Source organism: Rhipicephalus sanguineus, chromosome 4 (genome assembly GCF_013339695.2).
Source record: "Rhipicephalus sanguineus isolate Rsan-2018 chromosome 4, BIME_Rsan_1.4, whole genome shotgun sequence".
Taxonomy (NCBI): Eukaryota; Metazoa; Arthropoda; class Arachnida; order Ixodida; family Ixodidae; genus Rhipicephalus; species Rhipicephalus sanguineus.
Genome location: NC_051179.1, coordinates 157,264,480 through 157,290,712, shown reverse-complemented (window position 1 = coordinate 157,290,712; position 26,233 = coordinate 157,264,480). Strand labels below are relative to the sequence as shown.

Genomic DNA, 26,233 nt, shown 5'->3' with positions numbered 1-26,233 from the left:
CAAATGCTCACCGCATCGGGAGGGGTGTGTATGGGCATATTGTGCAAATTTCGAACTATGCCTTATTGGGATCAAAAATGCGTCGGGGTCTTTGATGTCGACTGATGATGTGCAGGCGCTCTGTGTGTGCACGCAGCCTAGCACCAAATGCTTCTTAGGCGAGTGCAAACAATGTCCTGTGAAGAATGGTCTCAGCCTGGGAACTCTTGGCATAGCACCGGACGAAGAAATTGTATTTGCTACTTAATTGGGAATCAGGTCAACTAATAAAGAAGACCATGATGCCTCCAGCATTCCTAAAGGAATTTCAAAATGTGACCATAAAATGGATCCCTCATAACTACCTCACGCGCACGCAAGCAAATGTCATACACGAGGAAAAACAGTGTTGTGAAAAGGGTTCCATTGTTTTCCACTCTGACTTTGCCGAAAATTGGTCCATCGTATAGTCCCAGATGAAGTACAACCTTACCATTGGCAAAGTACGCAAGTTAGCATCTTTACTTGCGTTGTATCGACAAGAAAGTCGACATGGAACTACGCAATAATTAGCGATGTCGTTTGCCACGACTCTGCACATGCTTGCTAGGCCCTGAGAAAAATCAAGGATCACATTGAAGATTATGCTCCAATTTACACGAAACTAACACTTGTGAGTGATGGAGCAGCTGCCCATTTTAAGATCCGCTTCCAACTACACGAATTGCAATGCAGTCAGCTTCAGACAACCAAGTGGCTTTTTTCGGCAACGGGGCACGGCAAAAATGCCTGCGACGGCGTCGGTGGCCTTGTGAAACACCAAGCCACACTACATAACCTGCGTTCACCCGCCACCGAGGTCATTCAGTGCGCAAGTGATTTTGTTACTATTGTAGCCAGTAAACTTAAAAAGGTTTTCTTACTGCATATGGAGAAGAATGAAGTGGAAGCCTTCAGAGAACTGAAGAAGAAGGAATGGAAACTTGCCAGACGGGTTCAAGGTATTCAGGCAACCCATATGTGCAAACACATGAAATCGGACCAAGGGAATTTCCTGTACGTAGCGCGGTGCGCACACACAGAGTGGAAGGAGTTGTGAATCTGCAGTGTGCAAAATTTGATTGCCCGAATGGATATTACTCATTCTAGGTGACGTGAATAAACTATTTAATGCGCAACATGAACGTGCAACTTGTAGATTCATAACTCCCTCATTCCCACCATCTCAACCCGTTTCTGCGAATGATAAATTCGTCGAAATATTAAGACCGCAACGGTCTTAATATTCCCATACAATGGTAATGCTCGAGCCACCTGTACATTATTGTAACCAACTCTAGTCCATAAATTTCGTTGCTTGATGGAAGAAAATCAGGGTAAGTACGCAGTTGAAGATGGTAACACGAAGGCTTTTATTATTAATAAAGTATAGGAAGATATTTTTGCAGGATTTTCATCGAAATATGGCCCTCAAGTAGCCTTAGGGCGAGTTATAATCATTTTCCTTAAAGAAACAAACGCGAACCTCACATTTCGGGCCCCCTTTCTCTACCACCCAGCAGCGAGCAATTGGGTCTAGGCACACTAATGCAACAATAACATTTTCCCCTACTGTTAGGGAAATACTAGTTAAATCTCTTTTGCGTTAGACACGTGGTATGATGTGAACTAAAATGGTTGACGTGCAGAAAGATTTGCACTCTACACCACGAGCTTTCATTTGTACGCGCTCTCGGGCGCCGGCTGCCTCAATGTACTGGTAGGGACACAGACAGAGGAGCTCTGAAAATTCAAGCTCAGCTTTTCTGTGACTCAAAACGGTCAAAAAGACACAAGCTGGGTCAATCGTCATTATTAAAACCAGAAAAGCGAGCTACGAACTAAATATGTCTATTAAATTTATTTTATTATAAGAACGCCACACATTGATGTTAAGATGTTAAAATAAGCTCAATTTTCTCACTTAAAACAAAATAATGCAACATATTTTTGCAGCACAATATTTAGCAGTCATGGCCGGGTACAGTTCATCATTTTCATAAAAATCGGTGATGATTATTTTTTTTAAAACGACCGTAAAATGTTGCAATTTTCGCTAGTTTTGGAATTATGGCATTTTTGGGATTTTATAACGAAATAAATATGCAGTGTAGTCGCATAACTTTTTGCTTAATTAGCGAAAAACCTTTCATAGACTTGTGAGAAATATTTTCAGCTTCAGCGCTTTAGCGAAAACTGCGAAAAAAGACCCTTGAATTTGGGGTCAGCCAGAGGCAGCCGCTCAAAAATCAAAATTTGGCAATTTTTCAAAAATGTACTGTCAGTCGCACAAATTTAACTTTCCGTAGGCCGATAGTACTATTGCTGAAGATTTACGAAAAATTAACACTGGTGTCCACAATGCGTTAAGTTTTTAGTGATAGGCCTCCAAAGTTGTGAAATCTGAATGTTTCAGAATTGTCTTTTTCCACCTGTTGTGAAACGCGAATTTTTTCCTAGAAATCCGTGATAATTTCCGCAAAACGAAGGTTCATTCCTTTCTATAGAGACATTTGCCCAGCTCATATAAAAATTTCGTGCAAAACAAAAAATAGTCGGGACCCCCCTTGGTCTGTCCTTATGTGAACACACCCGTATGTTCACCCTGTTGAGCCATTCGTGAGCGTACGCTAGTGCTTGTGTATTGTGTATGCGACAGTCGATGGCTGGCAGGGCCTTAAGCACTTGCAAAACAGAGGACACAGTACAAGGCCACATTAAGAATCAAATACGTTCATTGACTTTTGCGCACTAAACCAGCTGAAATGTATAATCAATGACACATCTCTATTAAACGTGTTACGGGCTGAGATAATTTTTGTTCCTTCATCGGCATATCCAAGAAATAGGCTTGCCTAATGCAATAAACCCGAACGTTCGTCATTGATGGGTGAAGTTTCACGAATGTATGTGACCTAATGGATGCACGGATTCTCCCATGAGTAGGTTCCGCGCACACAAACCAGACACAACGTCGCCTCCAACGTACACGCTCGTTCCTCTTACGCCCGATGAGCGCACCATTAGAGGGCGCTAGAGAAAAGTGTGCTTTTACTCCTTTTGCCCGGCCACGGCATATATATGTCTTCTGCATATTTACCTTCAACCTTGATCTGACGCATTCTTCGTTTTGTTCTTACGCTTGTTTGCTTTAAAAGTTTCTCGCTACCATCGCTGAACAGAGCACAATGCCATCTACACGAATGAAGGGTTGATATATTCTCCACTAATTACTAAATCCAAAGCATATCTTAGCGAACATCTATCTATCTATCTATCTATCTATCTATCTATCTATCTATCTATCTATCTATCTATCTATCTATCTATCTATCTATCTATCTATCTATCTATCTATCTATCTATCTATCTATCTATCTATCTATCTATCTATCTATCTACGTCGGGGTGTTTTCATGATCGCCTCCTTAACTTGGTGTAGACGAAAATTGGCGTGGGAGGATAACAGGATCTTACGAATATGACTGCGGGGCCATGACATGCATAACGTGAAAATCCTTTCGCGTACGGGATCAAACCCTTTCCTCCAGACACGTCTGGCGCATGACGGTTTACCACGGGCCGCGGGGTACGGGTATGCACCGCAGGTGACTGACGGGACGCAGGAACGGCGAGAACAGACATAGGTAATTAAAGTGCGACAGCGTTAAGAAAAACCGACGTGGGCGGCGTTGACCAGATCAATGCAAAGAATAAAAATTTGGATCCAAGCAGGAATCGAACCCAAGCATTCTGCGTGGCAGACAGAGCCACGCCATGTCTAGAAACTGGCTTGAAAAAAGTGCCTACGCAGGCGTACTGTCGGTGTAACGTCAATTGTGGTTGTGGTGCTGGCTAATTTCAGAAGAAAGCAATAAATACTACATACGTACTCTTACGATACAGGCGTCATGCAGGCTAACGTATGTGGTTCCAGTGTTGGCTCCGCTTTTATAGCAGTCTAATGAACATTACATTTTTATTCTTATGATTCAGCAAGCTATAATGAAGCGTTGCTCGACCCCGGAGGAATACATAACCGAAAGTTACGTATTATATTGACATCCTTGCACCATAAATTGCTCTTCATTTTGATAATACTGACGTATGTGCTCTAACGTGAGGGCTGACGTTACGTCGCACCGTAAGCTGCCCTTTAAGCGCCAGTGTTGTCTACGTGCCTGGTAAGCCCACGATCTGCACTCAAGTACACTTCCAAAAACACGTAGATCCACCTCATAACCCTTGGCTCAAAGCTCTAAAATACAGCATAAAAGTACTCGCTGACTGCTTTCGCATGAAACCGATTCCCACAAGACATGGAATTTGCCGAATTTTTCTTATTTGCACGTTATGAGTTTAAGCACGTCTCCTTAGCATGCAAGGAACATTCGACAGATTATATCCTTCTAGGTGACGCGTTTCTCTATCGTAATTATTTGCACTTTTGTGAGCGGAATCAGAGTAGCTGTGAAACAGTTGTAGGTGTTAGGTGAAGGTGTTCACGATGGCTCAGCTACTTCGCGACGCAGTGCCTCGGCACTCAATAGAACGTGATATCGGTTCACAAATTGGATGAAGTCATTTTTAGAATAACGCTTGAAATAGCCCAAACATTGCCGCTTAAAAAGTACGCTATTTACAGCATCACTTTCTTGATTATCTCTGTTAAACAATTGTTACCTATTCAAACAGTTGATATACACGCGAAAGCTCTCACGTAAACAATTTTCAGAATTATCTTTTGAAAAGAGAACAATCTGCCCGTCTGACTTAATGACACCGTTTATTCTGTCAACGAAAATCACAAAGACCATGCGCGCATGGCAGATCAAGTCCTGTATTCTAATTGCCTGGTTTGTGCATGGCCTCCAACTATCCAAGGTAATTTTTCAACAATAAACTTCATTTGGAAGTCCTACCATGAGGCAATACCAACAATGCCGAGGAGCAACACGCAAGGGTTTGTTTATTTGCTTATGGCCGGCCCCATTTGCTCCGATTCTTCACTAGGCTGTGTTTAAATTGTATGTCCATCCTCTGCCCTATATATGTGCACGCTTACCAAACTGAACATCAAGTTGATGCTTCCGTTTAAGAATTTGTTGGTTGTACGTTACTGCAACTATGCTATAAACCACCACCAACACTACAGATTTCGTAGGCAATTATGAGCATTTAATAGAAGTGATTGCTCTCGGGGCACTTCGCTGCTATTTGCTCTGCCTGAAGCCTTCCATATGACACCAGTGCTTGAAGTGAATTTTAGGAACCCCTAACGCGTTCGTTAAGAAAAAAGAAAGCCAATATTGCATTATTGACTGGTTTTCATACTTGCTATTTTTTTTCGAACAGGTCATTCAAAGGCGTGGGCAGTTCAAGAATAGAGTTTTCCACTTTTACCGAAATTGGACTGAATACGCGAATGGATTCGGAAACCCTGAAGAAGAGTATTGGATTGGTAAGTTGGCTGCAGCCAGAAGTGACTCATCCGTAACAAGTTGGACTATGAAATCCTGCTTGATGTAGACGGCGCAAATTGAGCAGCAACATACCACATTTCTCGTAATATTAACCATGATAAATATAAAAAAAAACATAGAAAGACTGTTACAGAATTTTGTGAGCATGAGCAAGGATGGTACGGTTGAATAACTAAGAAACATTCGCGTGGACCCTAATCGATGGTGCAAAGGTAACCTTAGTTTGCACAGTGTGAATACACACAGCGTACAACAAAATTATATGACTGCTACTGACCCGCCTTGTGCTTCTTTCCTTAAGTTTAAGCCATGTCGCATATATTCACAAAAAACAAGTGAGAACACAGACAAGGCCCGGCTACTGCGTGTTTATACGCGCATCCAATTACTAAGAAAGCAATCATAGGAACCCGCAAAACTAATATGTGGTAACGCAAAACTATTATGTGGTAACCGTGTCGGCGTATTAGTTTCTGCGGTGTTTTTACAATGCCCAACGCCCCTAGCTTACCACCACACGCCGCCTGTGTTGAGCTGTGTAATGAAGGGCCAGCATGAGACGGAGCACGCATTTTCGGGAGCGTGCGTGTATATAGGTGGGGGAAGGTGGGTGCAGGTTTCCGCGGCTCATGGTAAATCTGCGTCTTGTCTTTAGGCAACCCGTTAATGGTAGCGAAATACCGTCCAACTGAACAGGTCGTAAACTTCACACGGTCCCACATGCATTTGCACAAGACGAGTTGAACGCGAAATACAACTTCTACTTTTTGTTCTCCTACGCTCGCACTGATACCCCTCCCCGAACTATTTCTGTATCCAATGCGGTTTTGCTTTGCCTCCTGAATAGGAGGCATTGGGAGATTTCCTCACCTCAAGTGCGTTTGAAGTGCCTCCAATATCGGCCCGCCTTTGACCAAGCGACAATGACATGTAATGTCCTCATAATGACGTCACAAGTTCTGGTCACCTGCGAAAGTCATCATGACGTGATAGGGTGACCTCATCACACGATGACGATTTCTTTGCATCACTCGTGTTGACGCTGACGTCGATGGTCACTTTTCGCGTTTTATGAGGCAAATGAGGATCTCGCTTAAAAAAAATACGAAAAGGGCAAAAATGACCATGCCCTCTTTCGGAAGTAATGTGCGGCGTTCCAAAGATTGGGAAAGCCTCAAGGCTTGTGTGACCGCATTCGCTGTAGTACACGGGTATCCGCGCGACTAATGTTTCAGCTCACGCTATCGCTAGGAAGCGAGAATCAACTCAATGTGTTTGCGTGTTTCCTTGGAAACTGCTCATCAGGCCATGGCTGTGAATGCTTACATTTGCATTCATTCATAGAGATGTGTCCGTGTTTGACAGTGCGTTCAGGCGCCGTGCTCTTTAATTTATTTTTGCATGAATGCTTACTGCGGTATATAGATCTGATAAAACTGCGAACCTTTTATACTTGTTAGGCGCAATACTATTGCTCTGAGTGTATCGCCCTTCGGGCGAAAAAGCCATTTTGGTGCAAACATAATCGCCTAACTACAGTAGAAAGATGCCCCAACCTTCAAAGCCTTTCAAGACTCTGGCTGCAGGTGCGTGCCTCACGTTGACACAGACTAAAGTGAGCCTGAAATAAATTGCTCATACGTGTAAGTTAGCGTAAATATTTTGTACGAGTCTTCAGCTTTGTTATAAAGAACTCAGTGGAACCTCTAGACTGCCTCTCTTTCTGTCGAGAAATCGCGACAAAATTGTGCTAGACCAAAGCATTATACCTCAATGGAAAATTAAAGCCAGTTCCATGCCTGTGAAATCTAAGTAATCAGCGAAGCTGGCAAGCTGAGCGCGACCACATGGTCAGCGCAGATTGTGCACTTCCTTCTATCTTTCATATTTCTTTCCTTCTGTCGACATCTTTTTTCTTCTTCCTTTCATATTTCGTTCTTTCTTTACCTTTTTCTACATTGCATGGTTTAACTGAATTGAACACACTACACACGAATACGAAAAGAACGGACAACAGGACAAGCGCTTGTCCGGTTGTCCTTCGTTTTTCTTCGTCTGTAGTGCGCTTAGTTCAGCCAAGCCACGCATTTCAACCAACTAGCCCAGCTGTCGAGTCTCTTCCTGTATAGCCCTGCCTCCACCTTTCTCACCTCCTACCCCTCACATCATTCCTTCTCACGCTCATTTCTTTTCCACACGCCCGGCTATACTGTACATGACTAGACTATGGCTGCTTTCTCTCCTCCTCCTCACCCGTACATCAGTCCTCATCATCCTGACTTCTCTTTCCCATCCATCTTGCCAAATTATACTACCAAGGCTATACCACGCTATATCCTCTCCCTCCCCTTTTTCTTCCTCCTCACCTTCACTTTACTCGTCCTCGTCTTCACTACCCTTTACCACCCCCTTGCTATGCTATACCGTGCGCAGCTCTGCTATGCTAGGAGCTGCTTGGCACATAGCCCACGGGCTTTGACGCTTGTTTTCGATGGCCGCCTTCAGAATCAGTGCAAGCTTAAAGAGCTCCGATGTCAAAAACCACGATATAATAGTATACGTTATACTACCCTTAGCCTGAGAGTATAGTACAACAGCGCAGTCGACAGGGCACGTGAGCTTACAGTCCCATGCTTATTCGAACGCGCATGCAACGGCTTTATTTATACTGTACCGCTGTATTCCGTACCATTGTATATTGCATATGAGGTATACGCGTGATGCCGAGCACACTAGTTTGGGCAATTGATAAGACTTTCAGTCAAAGGTAAAAGGAAGGCGCCGATCAAGTACAAAAATAAACTTACAGTTATTTTTGTATTTGGTTAGCGTCTTCCTGTACCTTTGACTATGAGCATTCACGACCAGAGCAGTCTTCGTCGAAGTCTTGATTTTTAAATAAGCTTTTCATTCATCACTTCTAGGAAACGAAGCTCTAAATGCCTTGACGTCCGGCAATAGACACATGACTCTGCGCATTGTTCTGAGGAATACTACGAACGACAAGGTCTCCATATACTACAGCAAGTTTCGTGTGTCTAATGCTGAGAATATGTACCAGCTGGAAATGGGAAACTTCATCGGACCGCTAGGTTAGTACTTTAATTCACATGTCAACAATTCGTCATGCTTGATATTCTTGTTGCAAGGCAGTCTACTTTGCGAGTGATATTACTAAAAAAAGATATCTCTGACCGACTTCTCTATCTTGATGAAGTATCTCAAGTGCGAATCATTTCTTAGTGAACTAAAGCTACTTTGACCGCTTCTATCTATCTATCTATCTATCTATCTATCTATCTATCTATCTATCTATCTATCTATCTATCTATCTATCTATCTATCTATCTATCTATCTATCTATCTATCTATCTATCTATCTATCTATCTATCTATCTATCTATCTATCTATCTATCTATCTAAAGTCTTAGCGCTCTCGTGGTAGTTTCCTAAGTTTATAATGAACCAAAATTCGCATAGGAGGATGTAAGCGTATGACGAACACAATCTGCAGGTCATGACATGAATGACGTACCTTTCCTGTCGCACACATCACGCAACCCTTGCCACCAGCAAAGTGTGGCATACGTCGCGAAACATGAGCTTGTGCAGAGGGTTTCCTTCTTCCGTGGCAGAGGGCGTTCGTCGCCGTCATAGCGTTGCATTTTCTACGCAGCCGCATTTTCAGCGCAGCTTTATTAAGAAACTAGGGTCTTTAGAATTACGTATCTATGTATTTTCTCATAAAGGAACACACCACCTAACACTTACGTAGTGATGTTGCGCGTCAGATATGCGTAGTGTTTGCTTTTTGATCGACGATTTACACAAGTATGAACCTACACACCAGTTCAAGATGGCTGGCCTTGGGCAAGTGGTTCAACTTTGGCCGGGTGGCTGAATCGGGGGACAGACAGACAAACAGAAAGACAGACAGACCAAAATTTCTGAGTTTAAGTTCCCCAAAAAAGACTATCGTCTTTTTTGGGGAACTCCACCAAAATGTCACGGGAGTGAGAATACCCGCAATTAAGAAAGAAAAATTATCCCTGCTCGATCCACAATCGAACCCGTGCCTTCAGCGTGGCAGTCAAATATTCCACCACGGAGCAACGCCAGCGCTGAAAACTGTTTCTGGAAAAGACGGTATACAAGCGTCATGTTGTTGCAGTGTTGGCTAACGAATTCTGTTGTATTGTAATAAACATTACATGTGCACATCAATGACTCCGCAAGCTTTAGTCATGCGTCGCACGAATACGCCTACGACAGCTGCTTCCGATACGCGCATCAACGCACCTCAGCGTGCACTTCGTCGCAATAAACGAGACGTCTCTGCTCTAACGCGAGTGCCAACGTTACGTCCGACTGTGGTCTACCCTTTACACGCTGCTGGGCTCGGCGTGATTGGTGAGCCCATGGTCTGCTCACAGCTACGCAACTTACACAACGACATCGATGCACCATGAATTTAATATACAAACAATGATAACATTTCGAGTCCGCGTGATAGCAGCAAGCGCGCACAAATATATAAAGGTAGTTGTAGGTGATTCTTTTGGCCGCATGGCAACATTAGAATGATGAGAAGTTGTAGGCAGGCGAGTTATCAGCATTATTTTACTTTGATTCGCCAATCTGTATACACGAGATTTTCTGTATACCGGCACGCAATCGTATTAAGCTATAACAGCGAGAATTACCGACCCTCTATAATGCGACATCAGTAATGAGATCAACGAAGCAGCGGCACAACCTAAACATAATTATGTTTGATGAGTTCAAATAAATAAATATAGAAGTGCTGCTTCTGTGCCATAAAAGTGTCAAGACCCCACTTTTAGGAAGCTGCAAAAGCGATATTTAAGTGGACGTGCAGAACTCGAAGAAATGGCTAACTACATATTCCAACTTATTGTAAACACGACGGTAAAACTAGAGATAGAAAACGAGGAACATTGTCCTTGTATCACGATATCCTGAACAAAAAAAAAAAAAAGAAAACTGAGCTTCACGCAAGTTTCGACTAGAGCTGCCGGATAAAATTACGACATATCTTACGTTCGTGGACATCTTCAAAAATATTAGCCGTTTCAGCGGATTTCAAAACCAATCAATCCTATAAGAACACACTGGAAAACTGTACGAATTAAGGCCATCAGCTTTACCCGCCACGGTGGTCTAGTGGTGATGGTGCCCGACTGCTGACCCGCAGGTCGCGAGATCGAATCCCGGCCGCGGCGGCCGCATTTTCGATGGAGGTGACAATGCTTGACACCCGTGTACTTAGCTTTAGGTGCACGTTAAAGAACAACCAGATGGTGAAAATTTCCGGAGCCCTCCACTACGGTGTCTCTCATAGAGAAATCGCCGTTTTGTGACATTAAACCCGAACAAATATTATTAAGACTAGGCAGCTTTAGAGGCGATGTGCTGGTTTGCCGGCATTGCGACGATGCGCTATACGCGCCTTCACTGCCTATAGTGCGTTCTGTTCACGCGTACGGCGCAAAGACGACTTGGACAAAGCAGACGCGCAGCACGCGTGCTCAGTTTACTTGTTTTGCTTCTTTTTTACTTTTTTTTACAACGGAGATCTTAAGCTTTTTGTTAACAGATGCAGAGCCGACAGAAGGCTATCATCGTCATGTGCCAGCACGTGCTCTCTCTGACCTCCTCTTCGTCCTCTTCTTCATCTTCTGCATCACTCCAGAGACAAACCCAGAAAAACACTCGTTGCTTCGCAACAAGTCCTCTTTCTGGTTTTCTACCTGAAGGAGTGAAGTGTAGCTCCGACAGATTACTCTTTTCACGAGTGCCGCATATTCTTCTATTCGTTACATTCGCCTAATATATATTTCTCTTACAGGATGGGACGCAATGAGACACGCCGATGGTCAAAAGTTTTCTACCTACGATAGAGACAACGACGCTTTCATCCTATAACTGTGCCGAGCAATATAGCGGGGCCTGGTGGTACAGCGACTGCCACGCGTGCAACCCGAACGGTCTCAACTTAATGGATTCCATGAGAGCTACGGTGACGGCATCGACTGGAGCATACGCGACCACGCGGGAAAGTTGTACTACTACTCGTACCCTTATATGGAGATGATGATCAGGCCTGCTCGCCTTTTGCAAGGGAAAGAGAAGGAACTCAAGTTTTTCCCGAATCAATAAGATGGTCAAAAGCTTGGTTGGAATAATAAAATAGCTATATATAAAGAAAGTATACCGCGGCTGCTGTTTGTCTCTTTCATGCGTATGGAACACAGAATTAAGCACGAAATTTGGATGGCTTAGAGGAGCTCGAACAGCATTATACGCTCTTATTTATGCCACATGCACATGTATAGTTGCGTGCTGTGTTTTCTTTCCGGCTGCCTATAGCATCTTTTTGTTGTAGCTAGGCAACGGATCGTCACAAAAATGCTGCATTGTTTTCTATTCACAATGCTTGTTCGGAGGACGATCGTTTGGCTGCTGAGGTCGTCCAGCCTAACCTCGCCTGTAGCGACATCATCCTTAACCCTATGAGGGATCTTCCTTTCTCATTTCATTGCCTCGCCAGGGTTACAAGCCACGCAGTTTTCAAGTTTTTATGACAGCGAACTTCGTGGAAATAAATAAAATATCCGCACGATGGTTAGCGCGAATGCTTATCGTGTATTTGCCATATGTGTAAGAATTTATCTAATTAACTGCAGTAATGATCTTATTCCTTCTTATTACCCGCGACGCCGGTCTATTGGTTATGGCGCTCGCCGGCTGACCCGAAGGTCACGGGATCGAACGGCAGTCGCAGCGGCCGCATTTCCGGTGGAGGTGAAAACGCTTGAGACCCGTCTACTTATGTTTAGGTGTACACTAAGGAACCCCAGGTGGTTGAAATTTCTGGAGACCTCCACTGAGGCGTCCTCATAATCATGTCGCGGCTTTGCGACGTAAAACGCGAGGAATTATTATTATGCTCTCTTATACATCTTTAATTTCATTTTCATAGCAAGCGAAAAAGGCAAGCTAGGCACCGTTTATTTTGTTCATTTTCAGCCGAGTACACTGTATACTCTGGGTTGTAAGAGCAGGTCGTTCGAAGCTGACGTTAAAATCATGACAGCTGATATTTAACGTACTAAATTTACTATGGATATTAAAAATTATTCATCTGCAGGGGCTCCTGCAGCTGTCGCTCGTGCAGCGACAAGAAAGGAGTGCCTGACTTTACGAACAACCGTACGGGCGCAACTGTGCAACACCCGGCCGTGAAAGGCGCGGTCAAAATACGACCATATGCTGCTGGTGTTCGAATTCTGACGTTATTTATCAACCGAGGACTTCCTCAGTACGTTCACTTTTCTTTACATGAAGTCAAAAAAACTTGTTGTTCAAGCCGTGTATCTGTTATGTCTTCTCGCACTAACACCCTGTGATAAAACTAGCAATTAATGCTGTCAATTTAGACAATTGTGTGTGCATATATACATACATGCACACACACACACACACACACACACACACACACACACACACACACACACACACACACACACACACACACATATATATATATATATATATATATATATATATATATATATATATATGTATATATATATATATATATATATATATATATATATATATATATATGGGTCATTCCATGCCAACTGTCCCAGCCAGGGCGCTCGAAAAAAATGAATTTCTCTGAAAAAATCTGAGAAAATTACGCGCTTATAGACATTCAACAGTATTTTCCCAAAATATTATGCGCGGCAAAAATTTTTCAAGCACGTGAGCGCCATTTGAACTTCTCGAAATGGTGGAAAACCAGGCACGAAAGAAAAATTTGCGATAAATTTACCGTTTCATGCATTCATTTGAAACTTGCTTTTTTGTGTTTTTAGAGCATCGGGCTTTCATTACAGGACAGATGTTTATAGTAGCTTTACATTTCTCGCTCCTTAGCGCGTAGGTGAAATTCAGTAAATTGCCGAATTTTCGGGGATTTCTTTTACGAAAGAAAATTGTAGGTCAAATACGTAAATTATTTATATAGAACTCTCCATAAAACGTACTATGGCGTAAAGTTTTTCTTTTGCTTGTGTGCGGCGCACATGCTCTAAGATAAAATCCTGAACTTGGATAAAACGCTACAGTGGCCTATGTTGAGACGTCTGGAGCACCCTAAGGTGGCCCAAGAAAAAATAAGCAGAAAAGCGCATACGATTGAGTATCATAACAACTTTGTCCACAGAAAGTTTAATCGAAGTAGTTATTGTTTTAGTGATGAAAATTTTTTTAAATGCGAATGCATTTCTTAGTCGGGCTATGTGAGGCATCCGGCGTTGTCCGCGCGCCTCTCCGCTCTCACTCCCTCTCCCCTAGCAACAGCTGCGGGCGCGCGCGCTCATCCTCGCCCCTCGCAACCGGAGCAGGTGGTGCGGGCGGAGTAGCGGAGAATGAGTGGAGAGGAGGAGCGCGCTCTGGCGTGTGAGGGCGCTCGCATCCGAGCTCCCGCGTGTGTGGAGAGTGTGTAGGAGAGGGCAGGTGCAGTGCTTCGGCCGCTCCTTCTCTCGCCGTTCGCTCTCTCTCCTCCCCTGCGGCCACCGCCTCAATGCAGTGCGTTTTGAAACGCGTTGTGCTACCATTGGCACAGCCTGAAACAGCCGTTCTAAACGCGTTTGTGCTGCATTGAAGGCGGTGGCAACATCCCTGAGGTGATTACGAACGCACGTAGGAAGCGTTCGTTGAAAGAGGCGCCCAAAAGGGAGACACTTGAGCGCGTCGATTTGTCCAGCTTTACGCCATTAAAATTACTACCCCCGTGTACTCTCGGCGCAAGAAATGCATTCGCATTTCCTTACAGCCTGAAAACAGCGCGTTCGGGAGGTGGGGGCATTTTTTATGTTTAGTCCCGCAAATGATATGGGTTTTTGATATGGGGCAATACATTGAAGGCGGTGACTGCAACATCCTGCATAAAAAAGAGGTAGGTGTTTATTAATACGAACGCACAAGGTTTTGAGTTCCTTTTAGGAAGTTAGTTCTTTATATTGATTATTACATATGAAAGAGGCGCCCAAAAGGGAGACACTTAAACAGAGGCAAAAATAAAGCATTTGTCCAGCTTTATTGCCATTAAAATTACTACCCCGCTTAGTACTCTCGGCGCAAGAAATTTCCCAGCATAATCGCATTTCCTTACGATTCCCTTCGGGGAGGGTGGGGCATTTTTTATGTTTAGTCCCGCAAATGATATGGGGATTTGATATGGGGGCAATACAAACCGGAGGCGGTGGCGCCGGACAACTACTCCACAAAATAGGCATAAAAAGAGGTAATCTCATAAGAGCTGTTTATTAATAGCACAAGGTTTTGAGTTCCTTTGTTACAAGACTGACTTTATATTGATTATTACTATTTAACCAAAATCTAATGCCTGCAACCATACAAATATGGATGTAAAAATAGCTTGGCATAATCCCGAATCCCGTAGTGTTACTTCGGGATTGCATTTTTACGCACCCTGGAGGCGGAGGCGGTGGCGCCGGACAACTACTCCACAAAAATAGGCTGTTGTAATCTCATAAGAGCTGGAAAACAGTGCATGTTACAAGACTGACAAATTCTAATTTAACCAAAATCTGCTGCCTGCAACCATACAAATATGGATGTGAAAAATAGCTTGGCATATCCCGTCCGTAGTGTCGGGGACTATAATGTCCACAGACGGAATGAGTCAACGCCTACGCGGCGCGTTCTCACAGTTTACGTACGCCGTTCGTTGCGGAATACTATGGGAAACTACATTTGGATTTTGCTATACGCCAATGTCCACGCTCACGCCTCCGTTCTCCAGTTTACATGAACTATGGGACTTAACTTATTTTGACGCCAATTGATTCTCAGAGCCGCATGCAGTAAGTAATGCGATTCATTATTGGAGAGTTTTAGCATCTATGCTAATGGTATTGTTATATTTTTGCCTCTGATCATTATCACCTTGATATGTAATAAACAATATAAAGTACTAACAAAAGGAACTGAAAACCTTCTGATACTAATAAAGTACCTCTTTTTTATACAGCAAATTCAGTCGGTTTGTATTGCCCCCATAGCAAAATAATGCAATGGTGGGACTAAAGTTCAAAAACATTTTTCTAGACTAAAACAAAAACTACTTCGATTAAACTTTCTGTGGACAAAGTTGTTATTATTCTCAATCGTATGCGTTTTTTTGCTTATTTTTTCTTGGACCACCTTAGGGTGCTACAGACGTCTCAACATAGGCCAATGTAGCGTTTTCTCCAAGTTCAGGACTTTATTTTAGAGCCTGTGCGCCGCACACAGGCAAAACAAAAACATTAGGAGATACTAAGTTTTGTGGAGAGTTCTATAAAAATAATTGATGTATTTGGTCTGCAATCGTCTTTTGTAAAAAAATCCCCGAATATGCGGCAAGTTGCTCAATTTCACCTACGTGCTAAGGAGTGAGAAATGTAAAGCTACTATAACCAACTGTCCTATAATGAAAGCGCGATGCCGTAAAAACACAAAAAAGCCAGTTTCGAATGAATGCATGAAACGGTAAATTTATCGCAAATTTCTCTTTCGTGCCTGGTTTTCCACCATTTCGAGAAGTTCGAATGGCGCTCACGTGCCTGAAAAATTTTTGCCGCTCAAACTATTTTGGGAAAATACTGTAGAACTAATGTTTATAAGTGTGTAATTTTCTCAGATTTGTTCAGAGAAATTCATTTTTGTCGAGCACCCCGATTGGGACATTTGCATGGAATGACCCGTATATATATATATATAAAGTGTGTGTGTGTGTGTAGAAAGTGCCCCGGTACCATTTGTATATTGTAAGCGAGGAAGCACGACGCGCGCGGAAGTGTAAAGGGGTACTGACACGTAAATTTTGGTTTTCGATTTCTTTAAAGTCAAATGAAAGGCCAATACCTGAAGAGCGTGGAAAATACACTGGCAAGCGTCAGTGACCTTGAATAAATAACAGTATGTGTATAAAATCTACTTTCAGTTCCTACGGTACCCTGATGTCACAACACGGTATGAACTTCTCGTAACGTGCTCGCGCATGACGTTTCGTGACGTTTCAATGGCTTGTCCGATCCGTGGCTCCGTTGGTGACGCGGTAGTCACATTTCGAACGTTTGTTGGCCGTGCACAAGCAGCCATTTTGAATATTTTGGTAGCTGACGGCGTGACAACTAGATTACTCGTGCGTGAAGTCACCAGAATTGACACTGTAGCCTGACATCATGATACTGTCGTTGTCAGTAGGTTCACTATGCGACAATCGACTTTAATATCAAAATAAAATACCAGAGAGAACGGACTTCACACTTGCGCAGAGCCGTCTCTATGCACAGGATATTTGTTTGGCGAAGTAAACTCACCTTCCAAAACTGGTCCCAGTGCCCCTTTATTATGTTGACAAACGTTTCGGCTGGTTCTTCAGTGTGGCATGGAACACAACATTCGTACGAGTTATAATCGTTGCGAAAGCTTTGGTACGTGCCACCCTGACGAAGACTATCCCCTGAGTCGAAACTGTTGTCAATATTTTAAAGTTGTTGCCAATGAATTAGCTCGTGCTATATATATATATATATATATATATATATATATATATATATATATATATATATATAAGGAACCGCTTTATTCGAGTCGAGCTCGAGCTGACACACACTGATGATGATATCTACAGATGAGGAAGTTGTACAAATGATGATGATATGTCCAGTTGACAAAGAAGAATCAGTGACTGCGCTCACACTAATTCCCTCTCGCGCTGGAAGCGGCCGCCTGGCCGCGCGACAGTATTAAGAGGTACGTCGTGTATACGGCTTCAACCGAGAAACATGCACGATTTCTGTCCCACGGCAACGGTGATCGGAAGCAGGTCTAAGCGGTGAGACACGGTAATTAACGGGCGATGTATGCTCAATGACCGTGTAAGGTCCAATAAAGCGACTCATGAATTTTTCGCATAAGCCGGGAACGCGCGCCGGAGTCCAAAGAAGAACTTCGTCGCCAGGGGTGAAGGCGACAGCACGGTGAGTCGAGTCGTAGCGAGACTTCCGAGCTTCCTGGGAGATGCCGGTGTTAATTCGGGCCAGGTGACGGCAGTGTGCAAGGCGAGACAGAAATTGTTCGCATAAAGGACTTGCTGAGGTTGCAGGAGCCGTAAGGAACGAGACGTCGAGAGCGAAACTCGGTGAACGGCCATGGACCAGGAAAAAGGGAGCAAAGCCGGTGGTGCGTTGCGTAGCCGTATTATAGGCGAACGTCACGAACGGCAGAATTGAATCCCAGTTCGTGTGGTCGGGGTTGATGTACATGGCAATCATGTCCGAGAGGGTGCGATGAAAGCGTTCTGTCAAGCCGTTGGTTTGCGGGTGGTAAGTAGAAGTGGTCTTGTGAATGGTGTTGGCGGCGCGCACACACTGATGATGATATCTACAGATGAGGAAGTTGTGCAAATGATGATGATATGTCCAGTTGACAAAGAAGAATCAGTGACTGCGCTCACAATATATACATATATATATATATATATATATATATATATTATATATATATATATATATATATATATATATATATATATATATATATATACGTGAATGAAGCTACACACGTTTACCAAACAAAAATAACTGATAATTTATTAAGTCACGTTGCGGCAGAATATGGTTACCGTGCGCCGTTGTTTTTAAACCCTTGGACGTTACCACATTTTTTTCTTTACTTTTTTTTTAAAGTTCACAAAGCCAGAGGTATGTACTTGGGGGGCGCAACAAGTATGCGCGTGAAAAGATATCATTTACAGCTTTCTGTGCAACAGTAGCCGGAGGCATTTGGGCACGTGCCAGTACCCAGAAGAGATAAGCCGCCTTGCCTGTTCAAAAGAGAGGCCATGCAGGACGCGATTCCATGTTGGGTGTGTTATGATAAGAATGTCGGTGCATGTCCGCGGGCCCCCCTTTATTTCACTGAAAAAAAAAATATTTTGCTTTCCGAGTCTCCAGGCCCACAAAACCAATCTTAGTTTTGCGAAAAAAAAACTCTTGCCATGGTGAAACGAATTCGGAAGTCTCCGCTCAGCCGAACCGGTTTTTTGCGAAGTGCGCTAAAATCGAAATTTGACGAGATCCTTCAAAACAACTGTTGTTGTGCGTCCCAAAATGTTTCTTCGCTTACTATGAGTAAAGTGCGTTATTAAAGTGATGCTATCTTGCAGTTTGGTTTAACATACTATAATAAAAAATGACAAATACTGCATTTTGCTCAATAATTCTCTAATTTAAGACTTGTTTCGCTTCCATAATATCCAGAATTTCAAAACTTTCCCAGAGTGCTGCCACACATTACTTTAACAACTGTGCTAAATATGACTGCCGAGGACGATGTCAAACGCAAACCAAGAATGCATAAGTGAAGGCATGTCTCCAAAAACGGAATATTATGAAATGCAAAAAAAACGCCATCTTTGATTTTTTTAAACTCCCCGAAAGTAGAGCCAAGCGCGTGCTCTAACTTAATCTGTAAAAAACATGTTGCATTATTTTTGTGAGATCGGAGTTACAAAGCCACCAATCGGTCCAAACTGACATTCACGCGGAATCACTTAAATGAGCAAGCATGTAGCTAGAATTGCCATTCTCTTCAATTTTAGGTCTTAAGTGTATGTTCTCTCGGGTTCACGAAGCATCAGATTGACAGAAAAAAGAAGAGTTGCCTCTAAGTGCAAATTTGTACATATGCGTGTTCGTACTCGTCGTAGTGGTGTTCCTGGCGAAAGCAATTATCGGAAAAGGTTCGCCTACATGCACACTCGAGTCGTGTTTTCGCAAGCAACAGTTTCTTAAGCCGTGATGCACAGAGGACGCTAGACAGCATTGAAGGAAGATGGTATCCACGCAGAAAGCGTCCTGGTGACGGCGATCTCGGCCTTGATGCCCCTGGCGTAGGACGCCCGACAATGACGTTTCCCTTTCAACGCCACCTTCAAAGGAGAAATTTTTTGGTGGGTAAGTGACTAAGTTTAGTTCCTCAACAGCATTTAGCTCAGGAAGAAAATTTTTGACAGACACAGACGCACTCTACAGTTTACGCCGATCTGTTTGAAGAGGCCGAAGCAGTTTCGAAGACGGAGAGAGTCTTCTGGTCTAAAGCTCATGAGCAAGCCGCTATCCAAATAGGTTGTACTCCAAAAGTTCCGCTTATAGCTAAACTTTTTCATGTGCTCGTTCAGATATCGCTAAGCGCTCGCTTTGAGCTGTGCAACTGAGCCACAAATCTCAGGGAAGTACAAGAAGCGCATGCATACCCACATTCACTGCTCAGTAGAGGACTGTCGACAGTCGACATCACGACTTACAGACGTGAAAGCCGATGCGCTATAGCAATTTGAACCTTTCCGAAGCGTACTGTGCTGTTTTATTAATTAATTAATTAATTTATTTATTTATTTTAATTTTTTGTATTCTCCAGCACGCTGGAGCTGCAAAAGCACAGTGTATGCCGCCGCAATTTCTAATTTGAAAACATGTGCTCTCGTGTTCACGAAACGAAAACTTAAAATGAAAAAAAATTTAAAAGTACCGCTTACGCAGAAGCAACCGACGCGCGGACCGTGGCGACATGAGTGGCCACGACTCTAGGCATCGGCTTTCCAGTGCGTCAGCATTTTAACACTGAAGTGTTTTATGCCGGGGTCCACCCAGGCTTCACTAACATCAGTTCCGTCAAGGATGTGACCTCGGTAAAATGCTAACGAAGAGATGACAAAGACAAAAACAGGAGAACAAGCATGTAGAGAAGGTTGTTTCAGCTCCACTAACATGACACCTGGGGACGGGCGAATCATGCAGTGTGCGCCGGTGTTTTCCACAGGAAAATCTTTACTATTTATTTCTTTACTCGCCACCGGTCCACTAAAGCATCATCACTTCGCAGGCATGTTTCAAGAAGTGGTGTTTCAAAGCTTTGATTTCACCGTAGAGATGCACGTTTGTGTCTGATTTCAGATAAGAAACTTGAGCGTCTTGGTAAATTCCGTCGGGGATTTTGACACCGCTGCCTGACCGAACATCATGTTTTACGCAGAACGACGATCGTTTAACTCATAATATGCACAATGTGAACCGCTGGCGAGTAGTGGGATTTACCCAATTTTAGTGGCGCAAACCCCTTTTATAATGGACCGTGACTACGACATTACACGCCGACATGACGACGACATGACACGCCGACAGGGCGAGACCGTAAGGCACTTCGCCCCTAAATGTTTCGCTGATTTGCATGACCGGGGAGTCGAACCCATGACTTCACCTATGCGCTACCAACGCTCATGCATGCGATTTTACAAACGCGCCTTATATCGCGCATACCTTCTCCCTTTCATGGTGACCTTGGTTCGCGTGGGGCGGTGTCGCCGTTATGGAGATTTGTAGTGAAGAACTGCATCCTGACACTAACAAGCGCCAACAGAACGCGTTTTTGATATTGTCCGCGCAGCGGAGGCTGGCTTACCGATTTCCACTGTATTTCGTTTCAATACAGTTTGAGTAAGTGCTTTCTTGCAGTGAGAGACACGCCAGTGTTAGTGTGCCGCGTTCACGGCTCAAGTTGCTAGCTCTGCCTCTCTCGTTCCTGAACCGCTGTGTAGTAATCAATCAATCAATCAATCAATCAATCAATCAATCAATCAATCAATCAATCAATCAATCAATCAATCAATCAATCAATCAATCAATCAATCAATCAATCAATCAATCATTAATAATTAATTAATTCTATTGTGTAACATACATATAATGGCTGGTTATTATTATACAGGTAGGACCCCAGAGCCCAATGAAAGGCAGTTGCAGGGGTCCATTTTTCAACAATAGTAGGTACTGCTGAGCTACAGAGCAAATATAAGTACATAAAAGTGCAACGAAATACAATAAATACATATTTTAGATACATAGCGATACATAAATACATATAACTACAAAGAAATCGGAATAATATTTCTTAATTCAAGTATTACTGTTGTGAGTTTTGCAGGGGATCGCGAACACATTATTTATACAAATGAAATGATGTGGATGCTGCGATGGTACATTGCTCATGTATGCATGAGCAGAAGTGTAGGTAACCCAATTGCTGGAGAGTGCGCACCTTGCCTTCTCTCCTAAAAGACGACGTTTTCCATGAGCGCAAATAGAGTACTAGTGATGATGCGCTCATCTTTCTGCGGGATTTACGACATGCTGTGTCCGGGTTTACGATAACTACTGCAGCTACCGCAAAGGTTTAATACCGATCATTGACATTAGTTGTCGGGATGGAGATTTGCCACTAGTGTCTACGTAGGTGCGTCCACATCAAACGGTGCTATGGTTGCCAAACACCAACAGACATTCTGCAAGCTCTCATTTAACAATGTACAATGAATATTGAACTACTTTTGTACAGACGCGTTTCACCTTCGTGTTATACCGATTCCTATGTTGTAGGGATCAACCATGTTTTTTGACGGGCACACACGGCAGCGAAGCGCCGTCGTACCCGATAAGAGACGGGGTGATGGTACGCGCGCTGGTTGTTTCGCTCGAAGTATGTTTGAGAACAGTAAGTACGGTAGCGCGGAGCATGTACGTTGCCAAAGAACATTGGATTGTTCGTTTTCGAATGCCCTCTACAACATAACAAAACGCACTTGGCCCTAAACTGCATATTAGAAAAATTTATATAATTGATTTTAATAAACCAATTAAACGCAATAGACTTATCCCATTGGAACTATCCCACGCGTCTTTGCACCTAGATTTAAAAAAAATGTGCTTTACTATTTCCAGAGTTCGTTACCTGAAATTTTTCTTGTACATCGAATTGCAACTACTGCCGGCCTAATATTTCTTCCTAGGCCTACTTTTGTATATCGTTCCTTCGTTTTTCTTCATGGATGCAGCGACTTCATGACGTGGTTGGCTCTCTTGATGGCAGGTCATGTTCCGTCCCCGCTCACGTATATGTCGGCACTCTCATGAGTGCAATTGTTTCAAATGCCGTTTATTTATTTATTTATTTATTTATTTATTTATAATGAGCTTAACATTAGTAATTTTTAGCAGCCTCGTTAATGCAGAGAGTCAATCAAATTTCAAAAGCAATAATAAGCTTTTGAGTTTAACGTGTCAAAGCAGCGATATGATTGCGAGGCACGCCGTAATGGGGTACTCCAAAATAGTTTTAGACATCTGAACTTCTTAAACGTTTAGCTTAAATCTATGTACACGGGTGTTCTTGCTTTCGCCCTCGTCGAAATGTGACCGCCATTGTCGTTAACGAAACCAGCGTCTTTGAGCTCAGCAGCAGAAAAAATTGCAGAAACAAAGTGGCACAATAGATAACGTACTGGTGACAGTATTACACATAAATTACGCACAAAAAACGAAAAATAAAACATCAGAAGCATGTTATGGAGGCTTGCATAGTATTTTTATTATGTTTGCCAGGTCTGCGTTGTGCATTGCATGGTTTTATTTCTGTACACGGGCTCTCGATAGCCTTCATGCTCAAGATTGTTTGTTCGCTGTCCTTTTACATCACCGTTCGTCTTTTGTTATAACGGGCGCATGTATTATTATTATGCTTAGAAATATCCTATAGTTTCAATCAGTACCGATTCTTTTGATGAAATATGTCATGTTCGCGAAAACATTCTGAAGAATATAGCTGCCGAACTTGAAGGACGTTTATTGTACTCCAGAAGAAGAGAAAATTCTTTTTGTGACCGCAGCAACTAAAATGGCGACATTGGGCACAAATATTTCTAAAAGTGATGACAGTACCGGTATGTTATGATGCATTCCCATTGTTTAAAGCAAAGAAGGCCCACGCAACTCTACTAAAGAAATAGTTCTTGCTGTTTTCTAAAGTGAGTCTTAAAAATGATCTTAAGTTCAAGCTTATTTTTCCAAAATTCGGAGCTTAAAATATATATATAGAACGTTAATAATATTTTTTTCTGGAAATATCCATCGCAAGTTAAACTGGTAACCTGCGATACCTCGATTTTATTCATTTTAATCTCACTAATACAGCAACTTAAAACACCACAGAGTTCTTGAATCCTCGCCTTTAGATTTGTGCAATGGGTTTTACTTTTCAGCATTGTAAAACAATCAGTGCTTTTTTCTAAATATTTTACGTGAATATAAGAATACCGCATTTCAAATATACAGTTATAGTATCCGCATGTAAGATGCCCAGTTCCCTTTCTATTCGGCAAACCGTTTTGAATTTGGGACGCTAGTTGCCAATTTCTAGGTTCATATGCACAAGGGCTTGAAGATAAAGCCACCACTTAACACAAAACTCACTGGGCCCCTCATGCAATTGTCTAAATCGACTTGAAGGCGAAAGCCATCGTTTATTTTTCTTAGTCGATGTACTGATGCCCCCCGTTTGAGCAAGCGACGATTTCATGAGGTGACGTCAGCATATGGCGTCACCATGTGTGACGTCATGATGACGTCACATGGTGACGTCATCACGCGATGATGATTTTTTGCTTCCCACGTGTCAGCGCCGCCGTCTCCGGCGGTCAATTCCCATGTTTGATGCGGCACATAATGCTTTTTTCACTTCAATATTAGAAAAGCCTGCGTTGCAGCCAGCACTGTATGGCGTGTAGCTCGAAATGGCAAGTAATCAGGCAATGTAAATATTTGTTTCAGCTATTGTCGCTTCCTGGAGCATATTGCAATTGATGAAATTAGAGTAACTGTTCAGGGTGCATTCGCTTAAACACGCGCATGCTGCTTGGAAATGGCAAGGTCGTATAGTTACCCGCGTCCCCGAACAAAAGGCGTTTTTGTCCCATTACGCGCGCAACTCAAATAACAGCGCACATTTTGCAACAAAACGAATGTCGACGCTGAAGCGTAGCGTGGGTTGTGTCTAAATATCCGGCCCACTTGTTCTATACGTATCAGTTAAAAGGCTGACGACAGGAACGTCCACAATCCCGATGCTCGAGTTTCCCATGCTAATCTGGGCACAAACTACGAAAACTATATTCTCGAACGGTTGACTAGCTGTCTCGCTCTTTTCTCATTCTTCAGTGTCGCTACATTGCAGCAGTACCTCAGAAACGACTGAGGTTAGGACAGTGTTGGGACCAACAGAAATATGACCTTCATTTTTTTACTACTTTCTTGCACTCAAATTTAGATATAAATCTCCAAGTCAACAAGCTCATGCGTTGTAGGCAATATCCTATGCTATACTAGTTTGTCCATTGCGCCGGCTACTAGAAAGTAATGCAACAGTATTAAAAAATTATTAATGTGTCGTGCAACGAGAGTATATCCGCAAAGAACCTCACATAAATAATTAAGACATTCGTTTTAAGTAGGCGACGCCTAGTACATATTGCTCATAAATAATCTCTATTCTTGAGACAGAAAGCGCCAAGGTACTCGGCATGCGACACTGCGTGCGATTTTCAGATCCTGGGGCCCATAAATGTGTTCCAGTAATCTGGGTCTCTTGAGATGATTAAATGTAAATTGAAGTAATGATTGTAGGCAGTGTTAAGCATGGCGAGCAGTAGCTTTGTATTCGAAAAAAACGTGGGTCTGTTTGTCTTTGCCTTTTGGTGGCTCTATTTACCAGATATGACCAAAGAACTGTCATGGTGTGGACGTTTATTTACCAAACGCTTCATGCGGTCTAGGGTACACATCTTAAATTACTCTAAATAATAGCAGGTATTTCTGGCAAAGAGCAGTCACCAGGATAGGATTACAAGCTAAGCACTTACGTGACTCCATTTCATCTTCTTTATCTCCTCGCTTGTGTCGTCCGTTTCTCCCCTTTGTCCACGTTTTTTGCGCAGTTTTTACAGAATGCATTACCAACTCGCCCAACAGTATGTTCTTCTTTATCTCCTATTCCTTCCTTCCTTCATAACATTTATAACTGCCACTCACATAGTACTTTGCTGCACTTTTTTCATTGCAGGTTTCGCATCGTAATCTACGACACTTCATGTCAGTACTAGGTCAGTTGCAACAATTCCCTTGGCAATATTTTCCCTACCTGATCAGTCCGTAGAGCTAAATGTCAGTGATCTTCTTCCAAACACGTGATCCAAAGACGTGGTCAGTCTGTGAATAGTTTGCAGCTTTCATCGAAACTATACAGAATGCGAAAAAAGCTTTGAAATCCCAAAAAGGAGTAATGGATCGGTAAGTTGGCTGAAGGGAGTACCATTGCCAGTTACTTCAATCAAAAGGTCATGATCCACAAAGAAAAATACGCCAGGCCTGCGCTGAAACCGCAGCACAGTCACAGCGAAAGCTGGAAGAGCGGCGTTTCTAAATCACCGTTGTAAGCTTTCATGGGGCTGCTAATACAAGTACACTAGCAAGGTACCCACTAAGCCATAAATCACAATTTTTGTGAAGTTCAGAAGCGCCTACTAAGCCATTATCCGTCATTCTGCGGAGACGCGAGGCACCAGCTACACGTCTGTAAACATTATGTGCACTTTCTTGACGCGACGACTGATGACGATGAAGAATTATGGCTCCACCTTTGTAATGGGTTGGAAGCTTTAAACGGCCCACCAGTTATGTAATTTGCATTAGGTGACGCCCGGTCGCTATGTCCCTCTCCAGCCATGCTGTATAACATACGT

At 43.0% G+C, this 26,233-nt stretch overlaps 1 protein-coding gene across 1 annotated transcript in view; it reads left to right on the top strand.

Annotated features, from left to right (window-relative positions):
• The window catches only part of LOC119391780 (fibrinogen gamma-B chain-like), a 101,352-nt gene that overhangs the window by 38,282 nt on the left and 36,837 nt on the right, over nt 1–26,233 (top strand). The window contains 5 exon segments of the mRNA XM_049415399.1: nt 5,374–5,479; nt 8,426–8,593; nt 11,372–11,435; nt 11,437–11,516; nt 11,519–11,678. Of these exon segments, the coding sequence (XP_049271356.1) occupies nt 5,374–5,479; nt 8,426–8,593; nt 11,372–11,435; nt 11,437–11,516; nt 11,519–11,678 (578 nt within the window).